Below are 13,968 nucleotides of genomic sequence, written 5' to 3'. Positions count from 1 at the left end.
GATAGAAATTTAGGAGTAACATGGCCTTACAAACCCAGCAGTGAAATCTTAAGAGATCCACAGCCTATGGCTCTTCAATGGGGTGTCACGGGGTCCCCGGGGGAAAAAAATTGTAAATGTAAAATAAATATTCTTCTGTAGCAAAAACAAAGTATAACTTAAATTATTCTGTAGCAACTACACAAGAATATCCAGTAATGTCCCTGCCTACAATTAAACACATTCACTTACCGAAAATCGGGGACATCTGCTGTGGTAAATAGGTGCAAGCCTTTTACCACAAACTCACTGCTCGGTGACATTCGTCTATCCTGGCCTGAAAGGAGACGCTACCAGTAGACTGCAGCGAGAACTGCCAGCATCTGAGCCAGCCAGACTCTGTCTGTCTCTCTCATCATGGTCACCTAAATGCACAGTAATGGCAGGTTTTGTAATAAGGCAGATCGCGCTAACATAATATGCACTGTTAGTTGATTATTTACCTGCCACATTAACGGGAGAGGACGTGCAAACGTTACCGCTGCTGCTGGGTTGAGATTCACGAGTCCGGAGCGGAATTAAAAACACGACATTCATTTAAGGTCATCGCGTGTTTTGTGAGCAAATGATTTTGCATATTCGTAGTGTTTCCTCCCTTAAATGAAATATCTACTTTGCAAGTATTGCAAGTTGCCCTGTTGTCTTCCGTTCTCGTAAAGTATAACCAAACTTTTGAGCGTTTGAGCCGCTTAGGTGCCGTGTTTCCTGCCAGGTAAATGACGCTCCGCAACGCGGTGACGTCATTCGGGGCGACTGGAATGGAGGGAGGGAATCGTTTGCAAAAATGTCAAACAGTGGGAGCTGGTTCTCAACAGTTATAGTTATATTACTCATGTCAAGTCAAAGTCAAGTCCCTGTTGCTTATGCAACATTCTGAAAACAACACGGAAATACGTGAAGCATTTTCCAGACATGCACATTGGGCATAAAACACCTGCTTCCAAAAGTCACAAGGCCACACAACGTGACTAAGCAAAAATAAATAAAATCACACTGAAAAATACAATTATGATAAAGCCAAAAATGTTATAAACATAACGTTTAAGCTATAAACCATTACTGGATGATTCATTGTTACGTCAGTCTATATATTCAAACCACATTATAACTACACAAATTGCCACACTGGAAATTCACAAGGCTGATGAGGACCACAGTTGATGTGACGGTAGAGGAAAGATAGCTTCAGACTTTTGGTGTAGGTGATGTGCCCCCTGCAGCAGCCAATGGGCGTGAGGGGCGGACAGTACCAACTAGAGGAGGGCTCTGGGGGAGTTGTCCGCTTCTAAATAATCCGATTGGGCCGTCTTAAAAAGGGCAAACGCTTCTTTTCTACTTTGAAAACCCGCCTTCTGCCGCGGTACAGAAATAGAAAGGTTTGTCTGAAAGAGCACCTCTATAGAGGGAGAGGAAGGGACACCAGTGAGAAGAAAACTGCTTTATTCCAGTTTCGCGTCCGAGCGATTAGCCAGAGACGTTTATCTTCCGTTTGCTGAGCATCAGCAACGTAAAGGAGGCTATTACCTAGCTAACCAGCCTGGCTGAACACCAAGCCGGGGGGGTCGTAAATAGCCAAGTTTACACAGATACCGAGAAAGCATTTCCCACTTACGCCTCTTTAATTACCTTTATCAGCCCTTAAGTTAGCCTGACACCTTCCAGTCGTTGCATTTTTTTGAGGGAATGGCACTGGACTTCGCTGCTGGATGTGTAGGAGGTGAGTAGCAGCTAGCCACGTTAACAGGTTGACGCTAGCATTAGCATTAGCCACCTTTCTGTTTTTTTCCATCGTCAAAAGCTCAAGCTGTTGTTGCGGTGTAATTTGTGCCGTGCCGTGATTTCTCGATTTACACCCAGCTAGTTTATGTGATAACATTGTAAACCCACATGAATGACAGGTTGAATACTAAAACACTGGAGCTGGGTGCTTTTTAACCCCCCCAGCTCAACGTTATGTTGCAGTGCTAACGTGAAGTTATTCCCAAATCTGCAGCACCCACGTAGAGATTGCTGTTTATAGTCGACATTCATCATATATCTACGTATCAATTAAACTTGCACACGTCCAGGAAACCCCAGAAATGTGAAATGATCGTGATCTCAGCTTTTCTTTAGTGATTATCGGGCAATTTCCCCCAAATATCTGCATTCCTTTCATCATTCCACTAACCCATTCCAAAGTAGGGAGTTACCATGAGGAGAGGCGGCGGTCCGCAGAAAGTTAAGCTCATGCATTCATCTTTGCCTCACACAAAAGCCCTGTGGGAATTTTGCAAGCTGTTTTGTCAGTGTTCAAGGACAGGACTTCCCAAAGTCTGTTGGATCCCAGGTAGAGTTACTGCACTGTAACTTAGTCTTAGATAACACCTTCATTGAGAGAGTCAGTAGTGCGGTGTAGAATGACTATACTACAGTACTATTAGTACTACTATCTCCCTTGAACGGCTTAACATGTAGCTGATTACAAAATACAAAGGAATGGTACCAGATTTGGACTAACATTAAACTATTTATATAGAATAGTCTGAGAAATTATTTTTTTAAGGGAATAAAAAGTTCAGATATTGCTTTACCAGTGCATTTTAGTTATACATGCAGTATGTAAGTTACTGCAAGAGTAAAATAACGAAGTTGTTTTCTTAACCTTCCCCTAATGGTTTTACATCAGTTTCCCAACCTAGTTGACAACCTTGCATGAACACATGGCAGATTTAAATCACCCCAAGTGTTTTAAGCTGTATGATTTGTTTACAAAGAGGCTTTTTATTTGCATAACATATTTATCTTTAGAAATTCAGTGGTGTTATTTCTGGTGCATTATCCTCATGTTGGTGTGCAGTCTTTGAAAACATCTGATATGAAGACAGTGTTGTATAATGATTTTCTGGCATATTGACACAAGTCAAGGACAGGCCAGTGTTGAGCTTTCGTCAGTGTTAAGCTTTCGTCACTTCGTGCAGTGCAGTGACCAGCTGATGACGGCTCCATCTCATGATGGACAGGTGTCTGTTGCAACTACTGGACCAAAAGCCATCTTCTTTTTCCAAACTCAAGCCATCAGTGCATTTGTACCTTTATAACTCAATTATTATATTGTGGTTCTTTTCTTAAGAGAAGAAGTCCATGGGATATATGATGACCTTGTGTGCACTGAGATTACTTCTGTATGACATGTTTTCCACCCACTGTCTCTGCTCTAACACCACAACTTTTTGCATGCTGTGGTCTGGTGATTATCTCTTGAGTTTTTAATAAGAATAGTTCAGTGAAACAGTCAGTTGTTCATTCCTGTCTTTTTTGTTTTTGTTTTTTAGGTGCTGCTGGTGTTTTGGTTGGGCATCCGTTTGATACTGTAAAGGTGGGTGTCTGCTGCATCCTCTTTGGTGTTTGCTCATTAGTCACAAAAAATAAAACATGCAGTACTTTGCTGACAGCCTTCATTTAAATCCAGATAAGCTGAGAGTATTGTTTTTTTTTTTGTTGATGAGTGAGTATAGGGGTGGGATTTAATAAGTTTTCTTCGTCCCACTCCTTTTTCAGGCAAGTTTTGTTTTTTGTTTTGTGTATTTTATGTTCAATATAGGTATTTGTTGTGCCTGAAAATGAATAAATAAATGAAATGAATGATGAAATGAGCCCAAGAGAGGAATGGGATGACTGAGCAAGAAGAATAAATCTTCTGATTAGTTAGAGTTCAGAACAGGACAGTACGTTCACTTCTTTACAGATTTCAATGAAACCGTCATTTATCAAAGGATTTGTAGGGATGGTTAATTAGCTGAATAACTTGTAGTCACATAGCCTATATAATCATCACTATGTACCTGCAGAGTCCCACACGATTTTATATGCATTAAAGTTAGTTGTAATGTTAAGGTTGAAATCAAATTCATTTTTATCACAACTTTTACATGATCTGTGGTTGACGCATAGGATTTATGTGAATGAACCTAAAAACAGTTTTCTTTACTTGATGCCATTCGCATATAAATGTTGCATAGACTGGATTAAGCAGTGGCAAAGTGAGGACGTTTTGACGTGAGACTTGTGTGAATGTGGAGCATCCGCTTTAGAGGCAAGCAGTGAGAGAATGGTTTGGTTATAGTTCTTTTACACCCTTGCTTTCAATGTCATTTCTCCCTGAGCCGGTGTCTGCTTGGGGCTCGGAGGCTGTCTTTAACAGCAACAGTGTCACTGTGTTGTAGATGAGAGAGAGAAATAAACAACCTCTCCACGGAAATGTGACCTAGTAAGTATGGTCCAGGTCTTTCTTTCTCTCACCCACTGTTATGTCTTTGAGATATTAAAATAAAAAGCACCGAAGACATTTTGTTCTTTTTACAGCTTCATACTCGGTTAATGTTTTTCTTATTCTCCCACATGTTGCACCCCCCCTTTATCATCCTTTGTTTTTCTTCCTGTTGACTGCTTGTTTCCCTGAAAACCTGTATTACACAGATCTTGGTTTGTAGTTACTGTGGTCCTCTTTGGCCTTTTTCCAGTTTTTACTCCAATGAGTTCTGTCACCCACAGGTGCGGCTTCAGGTTCAAAATGTGAATAAACCTATGTACCGTGGGACGTTCCACTGCTTCCAATCAATCATACGCCAGGAGTCGGTGAGTTTAAATTTGTTAGCACAGTGCTTGCTTTAAATTAAATAGGTTACATTTAAATATATCCTTGGTGTTAAGCTGGAGTTGTTTATTATCTGGAGAATGTCCTGTGCACTGATTAAAGTGTTTAGTTGCTGTCCCATCTCTCAGTAAAGACATTAGGCAACGTGGGCGAGGTGGGGGGTCTGTTAGCTGGGGTCAATGAGGAGCTTATTCCTGGAGGAGCTAAATAAAGCTTTGGACATCATGCTATTTTTGCTAAGAGGGGGCATGGCCCCTCAGACCTCATGTCTGTTTCTCATGGATGTCCTTTATTCCCCCCCACAGTAATATTCAAACGTAAGGTGGTTTCTCAGCTGTTTATGTACTTGTAAAATAAATGATGAGGATGTATTTGAGAAGTAGCTTTATTGGCAAAAGGAGATTATTAGACGATACGCAACCCATAATTATTTGCTTTAGCCATATTAGTAATCCATTGCTGATAACATCTGGAAAAAAGTGCACTGCTTCCTATAGCCTCCTTACTTTCTTGTTTTTATAGTGTTGATCTGACTCAGTAACATCTGTGTTTGCAGATGCTGGGTCTGTACAAAGGTATTGGCTCTCCAATGATGGGTTTGACCTTCATCAATGCTATAGTTTTTGGTGTCCAGGGAAACACAATGCGCATGCTTGGCCGTGATACACCTCTCAACCAGTTCTTGGCTGGAGCCTCTGCTGGAGCCATCCAGTGTGTCATTTGCTGTCCAATGGAGCTGGCCAAGACACGTATGCAAATGCAAGGAACTGGAGAGAAGAAGTCTAAGAGGAAAATGTACAAGAACTCCTTGGACTGTCTGGTGAGAATCTACAATAAGGAGGGGATCAGAGGGATCAATCGTGGTATGGTTACCACCCTGGTGCGCGAGACGCCGGGTTTTGGCGTGTACTTCCTTGCGTATGATGTGCTGACACGCTTCCTGGGTTGTGAGCCAGAAGACCCCTACATGATCCCCAAGCTGCTGTTTGCTGGTGGCATGTCAGGCATAGCTTCCTGGCTGTCCACCTATCCCGTGGATGTGATCAAGTCACGTCTGCAAGCGGATGGGGTCGGCGGCGTTTACCAGTATAATGGTATCATGGACTGTGTCAGGCAGAGCATACAAAAGGAGGGGTGGAGAGTGTTCACTTGTGGACTTACGTCCACTTTGCTCCGTGCATTCCCAGTGAATGCCACCACATTTGCCACTGTGACTTTGTTCTTAATGTACATGCGCGAGGGTGGAGAGTGTAGCATTCCAGACTCTGAGCCGCCGTCTGTCCAACTGCAGCCTCTGCAAACGCAGACACAGCCGACCAGCATGTAAGCTGGCGTGCAACAGTGAGTGTTGTTAATTTTTAAGCAAACCTATCTGTAGACAGTTTGTACACAGGTCAAGGATCTGTTAATTAGTGTCCACAATCACAGAGGAGAGCTATGTTTTGGGTAAGCATCTGTCCATAAAGCTTAAACCAAGTGGTCTCACATAGTATTTAAATAATATATATTTTAAGAGAAAATCTGCAATTGTAAATATGTTCTCTTTGCTTTTGTACATATTTTGCTTTTTTAAGCAAATTGAAATAAACTTGACAGTTACAAGAGTTACTGTAACATACAGTGACTGTTACAGATGTCCCGAAAATGTTGAACACGTTGATCCTAATGATGCCGTTTTCATCCTATAATATTACACAAGCCTAAACACACAGCACGGCGTTTGGTATATTTGTGAATCGGTGCTGTTTATACTGTTACTTTCTACCATTAGTTAAATGAAGATGATTTTTAGGGTAATTTTTAATAGTCAAAAATTATCCTGTTTAGCATCACGTGAACACTGTTTTGTAGCATCTTGTGTAAACTGTTACAAGCAAATTTTCATGTTCATTAATGCTTCATGTAGCTTGAACTGGATTAGGCAGAAATTTTAAAAGGTAAATAAAATAAAAAGTCACAACGCACTTTTTTTTTTTTAACCTGAAGATCTCCCCTCTCTGCCCAAAGTCACTAGACAAACATTGGCTTGCACACATGCCTTGAAATGTGCACATAAGACGAGCTGTGATTTCGGGCTCTAGCTACTACGACTACTGAGCCACTGATAATCGCTAACAGAGGGTTAAACTGTCGCTTGTACTGAATGTTCAGCCAAGAAAAATAAAACTAGGTTTAAAGGCCAGTCGCTTTTCTTTCCAGGAAAGAGGGTAAAATTTTAGAAGCGATTGTCTACATTGCTGCTGCGGATCAGACTTGTGACTTCTTAACATCCCCATATACCCAGAAGTAGCCACCGCAATCATGTGTTGGAAGAGTAAAGGGAGGATCAGAACAAAATTCATCAGTCCTCCGCTGGAAACTGGGGGGGAAAGGTGTCTTGATTGTCTTGACGTTTTTCATTTCAGTCAGACTTTTCACCATCATAATCTCAGCACTGAAAAGATGCAATTAGCTAAAGTCTCTGATGCTAGATTTTGTTTTGTTTTTTTGGCAGAAAATTCAAATTTTTGAACAATGGAGTGTTGAACCTTCTGGTGAAATTTAAAAAAAAAAAATACTGATTTGGCTGTATGATACACTTGGCTTAAAAAAACAAAACAAACTTTAACCCTTTAAAGCCCTATGATGCCAAAAAAATTCTGCCTACACCAGCTTTACCTCCCTCGTAGCTGAGTTAATTCTGGCTGCTGTATAAAGTTTCAAGTTTGCAGTTACCACAAACTTTTTATACCACTTCTTAGACTGTATATCTGTACAGAGAGAAAGTTTGTAATGAAAAATATTGGAGGCTCTGATGGTGGTCTGTTGCAGTACGACATAATTTTTGATGGTCAGAAAAAATAACAGTGTAATATTTTCTTTGTTTGAGGCGGTCATTGTAAAACCAAATCAGATGCAATGTAATCATGTTGTGGACACTGTAGTGTGTCCAAAGAAAGCACCTTACGGTATGACATTAAGCATGTGTATGGTTAAAAATACATTTTGGCAATCACAATTCCTCCCAATGGATTTTACAATTTTACAAAGGGAAGATTCTCTTGCAGTTTGCCAAGACCAGTCAAGTACACTAATTTCTGCCACCTAGAGGCAGAGAAGGTAATGGCTCCTGTATTTTTAACCTTTGTATATTAACTTAAAGTCTGTTTTTTCTGCATAGTTAACAATTGACATTCTTCAGCATTAAAATGAGCATTATACCCAGCCAGCCTGCAGCAAGTGCATTCACGAACACCTCTATATTAGGGGCAGGGATAGCTCAGTAGGTAAAGTGGTCGCCCCATGATCGGAAGGTCGGCGGTTCGAATCCACTTAACGGCTACCCTGAGGTACCCCTGAGCAAGGTACCGTCCCTACACACTGCTCCCCGGGCGCCTGCTTAGTGGGCTGCCCACTGCTTCACTGAGTGAATGGGTCAAATGCAGAGAAAAACAAGTAATTTCCCCATGGGGATCAATAAAGTATCCATTATTATTATTATTATATTAAATATTCACAAGAAAGGTGTCCTAAATACAGAAGCCATTACTTTCCCTTAATGTAAATGATCTACATCTTCACAGCTCACTGACCTCCAGGTGTAGCTTAGCCCGCAGTGCCGGCTTAGATGTGGAGGTCTTGAAAACTGCTTTGGATTTGTCCAAAGAGAATGTATATATTGAATGTGGCAGTTTTCTTTGTCTTTTTCTTGTTTTGTTTTGGCTTTGTGAGAACTCTAGACTTCAGATTTTACTTTAATGCATTCATGTGTTGTTACCGCTTTTTGCCTGTGGGTTTATCTTTATTGGCAAGTAATTCCTGATATCTCTGTAAAAGAAAATGCTGCTGTAAATATCTGATGTTGCTATTGTTTGTACTGTTAACAACTTGTACAATACCTTTCACCAAAGTAGAACATGTCATTTAAAACCCCAAAGGAGAACAGTGAAATAAAACACTTTACTTTTTTCTTTTTCTTTTTTTGGCTGGGCATTTTTAAGTTTGAACATTTGGAAACCCTACAAATTATTAGGCTTCTAGCAAACCCCCCAAAATAAAGTTTTAAGTGAATGAAAGAATGAGCTGTCTCAATTCAGTTAAAAAAAAAGTGATGTAATAAACATCACATTTTTTTTGCTTTCGTGGTCTGTTAGAAAGAAACGGGCTGACCTCTAGAGGAAGTAAGCTGATATCAAAGAAGCTCAATGTGGGTATTGGAAAAGATTTCCTTCTCAAAATGTGGCACAAAACTACTTTAATAAACACATAAAATATAGTTTATTAAAGAAAACAAACATCCATTATTATGTTATTCAAGTTTCAATTATTGAATTCTTACCAATGCTGCTTAATACTACCTTACAGGTCAACTGTACACTTTGAAGAAACCCAATGTGTTCTTTAACATAAATATAAAGTTGAGTGTTGTGCTCATTCAACTTGATGTGCAAAAAGGATGAACCTAGATCCTGAAGCTCTTCTCTCATTGAGAGATCATATTAAATGCAGTCAACGTATTATTCTAACTGCTGTCTTCCTGAGACAAAGACAGAAAGAAGCAGAAGAATGTATGAAGTGAAAAAAATACACATAAGAATAAATGAAAAAAAAAAAGATGTATTTCAGTTTATAGAGTCCCAGCAGTGTTTTTTCCAGCAGCATGCTAGCTGTTCTTTCCTGATTTTGACATATTCATGAGGAAGGAGTCACAGGAGTAGCGCAGGAACCGATAGATCTCCTCTGCTTTGGGTCGACTCATACACCCTCCCTTCTGTATGGCTTCTATCGGGCTGCAGGGAGGAAGCAGGTAAAGAAGAGATGACGTACTGAAGAAGAAGAAAGTATTCATAATTCGATACAACACAACGTCCATCACCTGTTTATTAGCTGGGCGATCGATGTGAAGTTGTGGCTCATGTTGAGAGCTTGAACATAGTTAACTGAAGGCAAGCTCAAGTACAGCTGCAGTGCTTGCTGCCTATGCTGCCCTTTGACTTCCACTGGTATGCCGATGCCGTGACCCTTGCGGTGCTCCAGACGTGCCACATCTGCCAGCAGCCCGGCACTCTCTTCAGCACCGTCGCTCCAGAGCGGGCGGACCCCTAATCGCACTAGCGCCGCCAAAGTGCTGTCAAAGTAGCGAGTTCGCTGAAAGGGACGAGATGCCTCACCTGGGACAGTGACAGTTAACATAAAGATCAGAAAGACATTGTCTCATGCAGCAATCATTCAGTCTAATCCTCTGTTAATTCAGTGAATTTGTGGAAAACGCTGCTAAATTCTGTCCATTTAAACCAAATGCACTCCCAATTTGGCAACCTATTTGATGTGTGCCATGCAGATGCTGTTTCAACCCTCCAGCATGCCTACATCCACTCATAGGCTCCAGTGAATATTCTTATTTACAATTACAAAGAAAATGAGCCATACTTTGAAAACGTACCGGTCTTGGTTCGGTCTTTTTCCACTATGATGCACACGCGCTCAAACAACCCCTGCAAGCTGTTCACTCTTTCCGCCAGTCGCTTCCGGTTCTGTGCTGCAGCCAGATCTGATTGGCTCTGCCTTTCCACCGCCATGCGGTTGCTGACAATGAAGTAGCTGCTGTCCAAAGAGCAGACGTGGACGGTGGCTGCGTGTCGCTGACGCAGGCTGGTCAGCAACTCCACCCCGCTACTGATGCAGCGACTGTCCACCAGGATGCAAACAGACCCAGATGGAGCAGAGGTTTCACTCACTATCAAATTCTCAGCTGTGATCTTTTGAGGAGCCAATGGAGTGGCTGGGACTGCCTGTGGAAATGAAAGGAAAAACACCTTATACTTGATTTAAACCTGTGGTGATAACAGGTTAAATAACTCAATATAATATGCTCCTTGGTCCCAGAAAAAAAACCAGTTACACAATTTTTTTTTTTTTTATGTTTATCTTCTGTCTCTCATAGTAGACATGGAGTCTTGTTTGATAACAGAAAATATGATGTAATGTAGTGATATTGTTTCTATTTTTGTGTGGATTTTTGGTATTAATATTACCAGAAACAGTTAGGAATGTGTACGTCTCTTCTTGTCTGCTCATACCTGCGATTGCTTCTTTGAGGAAACTTGCAGGTGTGACTCCACAAAGTCTAGCTCGTCAGAGAGGAGATGCTGATTTTCTATCCTCTGGCGACACCTTCAGGAGAGAGAAAGAAAGACAATCTCAGAATTGTTACTAAGTACACTCTCATCCTTCCATTCTCTTCTGCTTATACAAATTCACATCCATGAGGAGGATGGCACTCACTCTTTATTACTTTATTATAACTTCACCTCTCATTTTGCTGTTCTTCACTCACAGAGCTCCTTTGTGCTTTGCTCAACAGTGAGACCTTAGAAGATAACGACACAGCTTTCTTTCCTTCTTTCCCACAAGGCTCTGGTGGTACCATCTTTGGCAATGAAGGCAACACACCATCTCCTGCTTTGAGAGCCCTCTCTTTACTTGCTTCATCTATCTCCTCCTCACTGGAATCATTCATTTGTATGACCCGGGTGCGTTTAGTTTTCATCTCGGCTCTCTGTTCTGGTGGAGGCTGAGCTCTGGTTTTTGTGCTGCCTCTTGCTCTGGCGTTGTGCAGGAAAACGCGGCGCCTGGTGGGATACTGCTTTCTCCCGTTCACAAACGAGTCCTCGGGCAGAAGGTCAACATTTTCAGCATCTTCCTCACTGGTGCCCACCAACTCCACATCACTGCCCACTACAAAGCTGTCCTCTTCATACGTCTCATCCATCTCAGGCACCTGTTTCCACACATTAAGAATGTGGCATCCTTAATTAGACTACCAATCATCAAATCCACTTAGTATTTTGTTGCTTTGTGTATCTTTTAAAATGTATTTATTTGTTAGTATACCTGGGAAAAGATGTCCATGTTGTGGTGTCTTCTGTTGGAAATTTTGAATTTGCCCTGGACTGCAGGGCTTCTCACTGACTTCAGGTACACTCCATGCATCTCTGAGTCTGACAAAGAGGAGAACAGACAGAGAGCCAAAATGCATGACTCACTCAGCCTCCTATCACACTGAGAAGCTCAGAAGGAGAGAATAAAAGAAAAATGTGTTGTACCATTCAGGCCCTGAGAGAATTGTGTATTGTCAACCACAAAACCGTTGAGAGACTGATTCTGTTCTTCTCCATCCTCCTCATCAGACGAGACCTCTACACCTTCCTCGACCTCTGACAGCTGTGCTTCTTCATCCAAAAACTGACGCCCTTTTCGGCATTTGCCGCGCTGACAGAGGAAGGATGGAAAATGTCAGGGATGACGGATGCTGAAGGTGCCAGTCGCAGATTTGTAATGACTTGACTTTTTTATGAAAGGAAAAATGGATCATGATGTCATGTAACGATCTTTAAAAAGAGACAGCGGTATGTTTTTGTCATATAATTGAGCTTTTTAAAAATTTTGGATGTAGTGTAACCATTAAAATGAAAACACTGAACACTAATAAACTAATAAAAAATGTGAATTTTGAGCTTCCTTTAATTTCGCAGAGGTTTATTGTTAGTTTCAGCTCACTCATCACTCTCAGCTCTAAGACCCTCTAAGCTTTAAAACCTCAGCACCAAACTACAGACAGGCACATGCAGAGGTAAGAATGGCAGAACACCTAAAGACCCACATATCTACCTAAGGAGCTGGTAGTGAACCGTAGAAATGATGATGAGTGTACACTACTGTGCTCATTTCATTATATTTGCTACGGAAATGGGAAACAGTTGCAGCAAACACACGGAAATGCAGTATATAAGGCTAAAACAGAGTTTGTACAATTCTAATGAGGTTGATTGTCCATATTTGGTGTGACCACCTTTTTCTTCAACACAGCCTAAACTCTGTTGGCAAGTTTTTTGATAATTTCTTTAAGTAGTCTTCAGGAATAGCTCTCCAGGCTTCTTGAACGACATTCAAACTCTTTAGGTGTTGGCTGTCGTCTGCTCTGTTAAGATGATCCCACACTGCTTCAATAATTTTGAAGTTCAGGCTCTGGGAGGGCTGCAGATGGCTGCAGACCACCACTGCTGTACCTGTCTTCTGTTCTCCTAAGTACATATAAATGATTTGATCCAAAATTTTAAATTTGGATCCAATACTTCAAAAGGCCCATTGCCACTAATTTTCAGTCCAATTCCTGTGTAATTTGGCCACTTTCCTCCAATTTTTTAAGGAAACACTGCACACCATGCCAAGATATGCTAAGTTCCCAGCTAAAAGCTCCTTAGGAATCAACTGGTTGGTGCAGAAATACTATTTCATAACTGTCAACTAAAGAATTAAGGAACACATTATCTGTTTTGTCATAGGCTGCTAGTAACAAAAAGCCTAAAGACAAAAAAAATCCTCTGAAAATGGTCAGGTAAAAGCTGTAGACTGAAAATTAGTGAAAAATAGCCTTTTAAGACCATCGCAAAGTCTGGAGAACTGTTGCTCAAGACCATCCGTCCATCCATGAATAGTTTTCTGGGGAAAAAGGCAGGGTACAGTTCACCACTGTCTAGAGCTGAGATGGATGGATGGATGAAGACTTTTCCATAACACTGCAGTCATTTCAAAATGGCATTCCCCACTCACATTAGAAACCTAAATACAAGCCATGTTTATATTGTGTTTACAGTTACATGAAAACAGGGATCTCAGATCACAGCATCCGGCTGAGCCATCTGTTGCTGTACAAACCTTGGCTTTCCTTTCAGCTCTCTGCACTGTGGCTCTGCACACGGAAACAGATTCATTCTGGAAATCATCATCAGAAACAGATTCGCCTCCCGTTTCATCAGACTGGAACACAGAGAACAAATTGGTGAAATACTGAAAACTGTTAGTAGTTTGTGACATGTTATTAGATAATGAGCACTTGTAGAAACATCTTAAGTGATATATGGAGCACGAGTAATTAAATCACATCATCTGTGTTGAACAGATTGAACCATGTGCTACGCATTACTGTTAGTCATGAAGAGCTTACAGTATTGAGTGGAGCAGCATGTTTTCTTTTCACTACCACCGGGGAGTCCACATCACTGTTGATCTTAGACTAGGAAAGACAAGACATGCTACATGTTAGATACAGCATAGAGCAATCTCCCCCTGATTACAAGCTGAATATCTTAAGCCTGGAAATGAATGACAGAAGCAAACTGTCTGAATCAGATACCTCCTCATATCTCTTTATCTCTTTTTTTGTCATATATGCCTTGTTTATTGCAAAGTGAGCAGCAACTGTTTGTTTACTACTGGTTAAAACTCTGTAAAGGGGGCTTAAAATGCTTCTC

General features: G+C 41.1%; 2 protein-coding genes across 5 annotated transcripts in view; one reads left to right on the top strand and one right to left on the bottom strand.

Annotated features, from left to right (window-relative positions):
* Positions 1 to 1,377: 1,377 nt before the first annotated feature.
* On the top strand, positions 1,378 to 8,632 carry slc25a29l (solute carrier family 25 member 29-like). Of its 4 annotated transcripts, none has more exons than XM_085343020.1 (4): positions 1,378 to 1,756; positions 3,354 to 3,397; positions 4,573 to 4,656; positions 5,232 to 8,632. In XM_085343020.1, exons 1-4 carry the CDS (start codon positions 1,723 to 1,725, stop codon positions 6,000 to 6,002), a joined length of 933 nt encoding a protein of 310 aa, XP_085199146.1. In that variant the 5' UTR covers positions 1,378 to 1,722; the 3' UTR covers positions 6,003 to 8,632. The 4 variants fall into 4 exon arrangements, with proteins under 4 accessions (XP_085199146.1, XP_085199147.1, XP_085199149.1 ...); XM_085343021.1 differs by having other exon boundaries at positions 1,726 to 1,756; positions 3,354 to 4,288; XM_085343023.1 differs by lacking the exon at positions 1,378 to 1,756 and adding an exon at positions 1,765 to 2,368.
* Positions 8,633 to 9,296: 664 nt separating this feature from the next.
* fancm (FA complementation group M) overlaps positions 9,297 to 13,968 on the bottom strand; it is a 43,082-nt gene continuing 38,410 nt past the window's right edge. Inside the window, exons 16-24 of the mRNA XM_085342544.1 lie at positions 13,662 to 13,730; positions 13,373 to 13,474; positions 11,761 to 11,926; positions 11,549 to 11,655; positions 10,966 to 11,435; positions 10,735 to 10,828; positions 10,098 to 10,446; positions 9,531 to 9,825; positions 9,297 to 9,444 (exon numbers count right to left, since the gene is read on the bottom strand). Of these exons, the coding sequence (XP_085198670.1) occupies positions 9,318 to 9,444; positions 9,531 to 9,825; positions 10,098 to 10,446; positions 10,735 to 10,828; positions 10,966 to 11,435; positions 11,549 to 11,655; positions 11,761 to 11,926; positions 13,373 to 13,474; positions 13,662 to 13,730 (1,779 nt within the window). The 3' untranslated portion in view covers positions 9,297 to 9,317. The remainder of the gene's footprint in view (positions 9,445 to 9,530; positions 9,826 to 10,097; positions 10,447 to 10,734; positions 10,829 to 10,965; positions 11,436 to 11,548; positions 11,656 to 11,760; positions 11,927 to 13,372; positions 13,475 to 13,661; positions 13,731 to 13,968) is intronic.

The sequence above is a fragment of the Diplotaxodon limnothrissa genome, linkage group LG19 (assembly GCF_057381915.1).
Source record: "Diplotaxodon limnothrissa isolate DT_005_m linkage group LG19, D_limnothrissa_male_GT1.1, whole genome shotgun sequence".
Taxonomy (NCBI): domain Eukaryota; kingdom Metazoa; phylum Chordata; class Actinopteri; order Cichliformes; family Cichlidae; genus Diplotaxodon; species Diplotaxodon limnothrissa.
Note: the sequence above shows the minus strand (reverse complement) of the source record. Positions and strands in the feature narration are given on the sequence as shown.

Bases quoted from the DNA above. Each gene is read 5' to 3' on its own strand.
- slc25a29l (XM_085343023.1), top strand. From the start codon at position 2,233: ATGAGGAGAGGCGGCGGTCCGCAGAAAGTTAAGCTCATGCATTCATCT. The intron at 2,369-3,353 runs GTAGAGTTACTG...TTTGTTTTTTAG, and splicing joins CAAAGTCTGTTGGATCCCAG to GTGCTGCTGGTGTTTTGGTT. The intron at 3,398-4,572 runs GTGGGTGTCTGC...TGTCACCCACAG, and splicing joins ATCCGTTTGATACTGTAAAG to GTGCGGCTTCAGGTTCAAAA.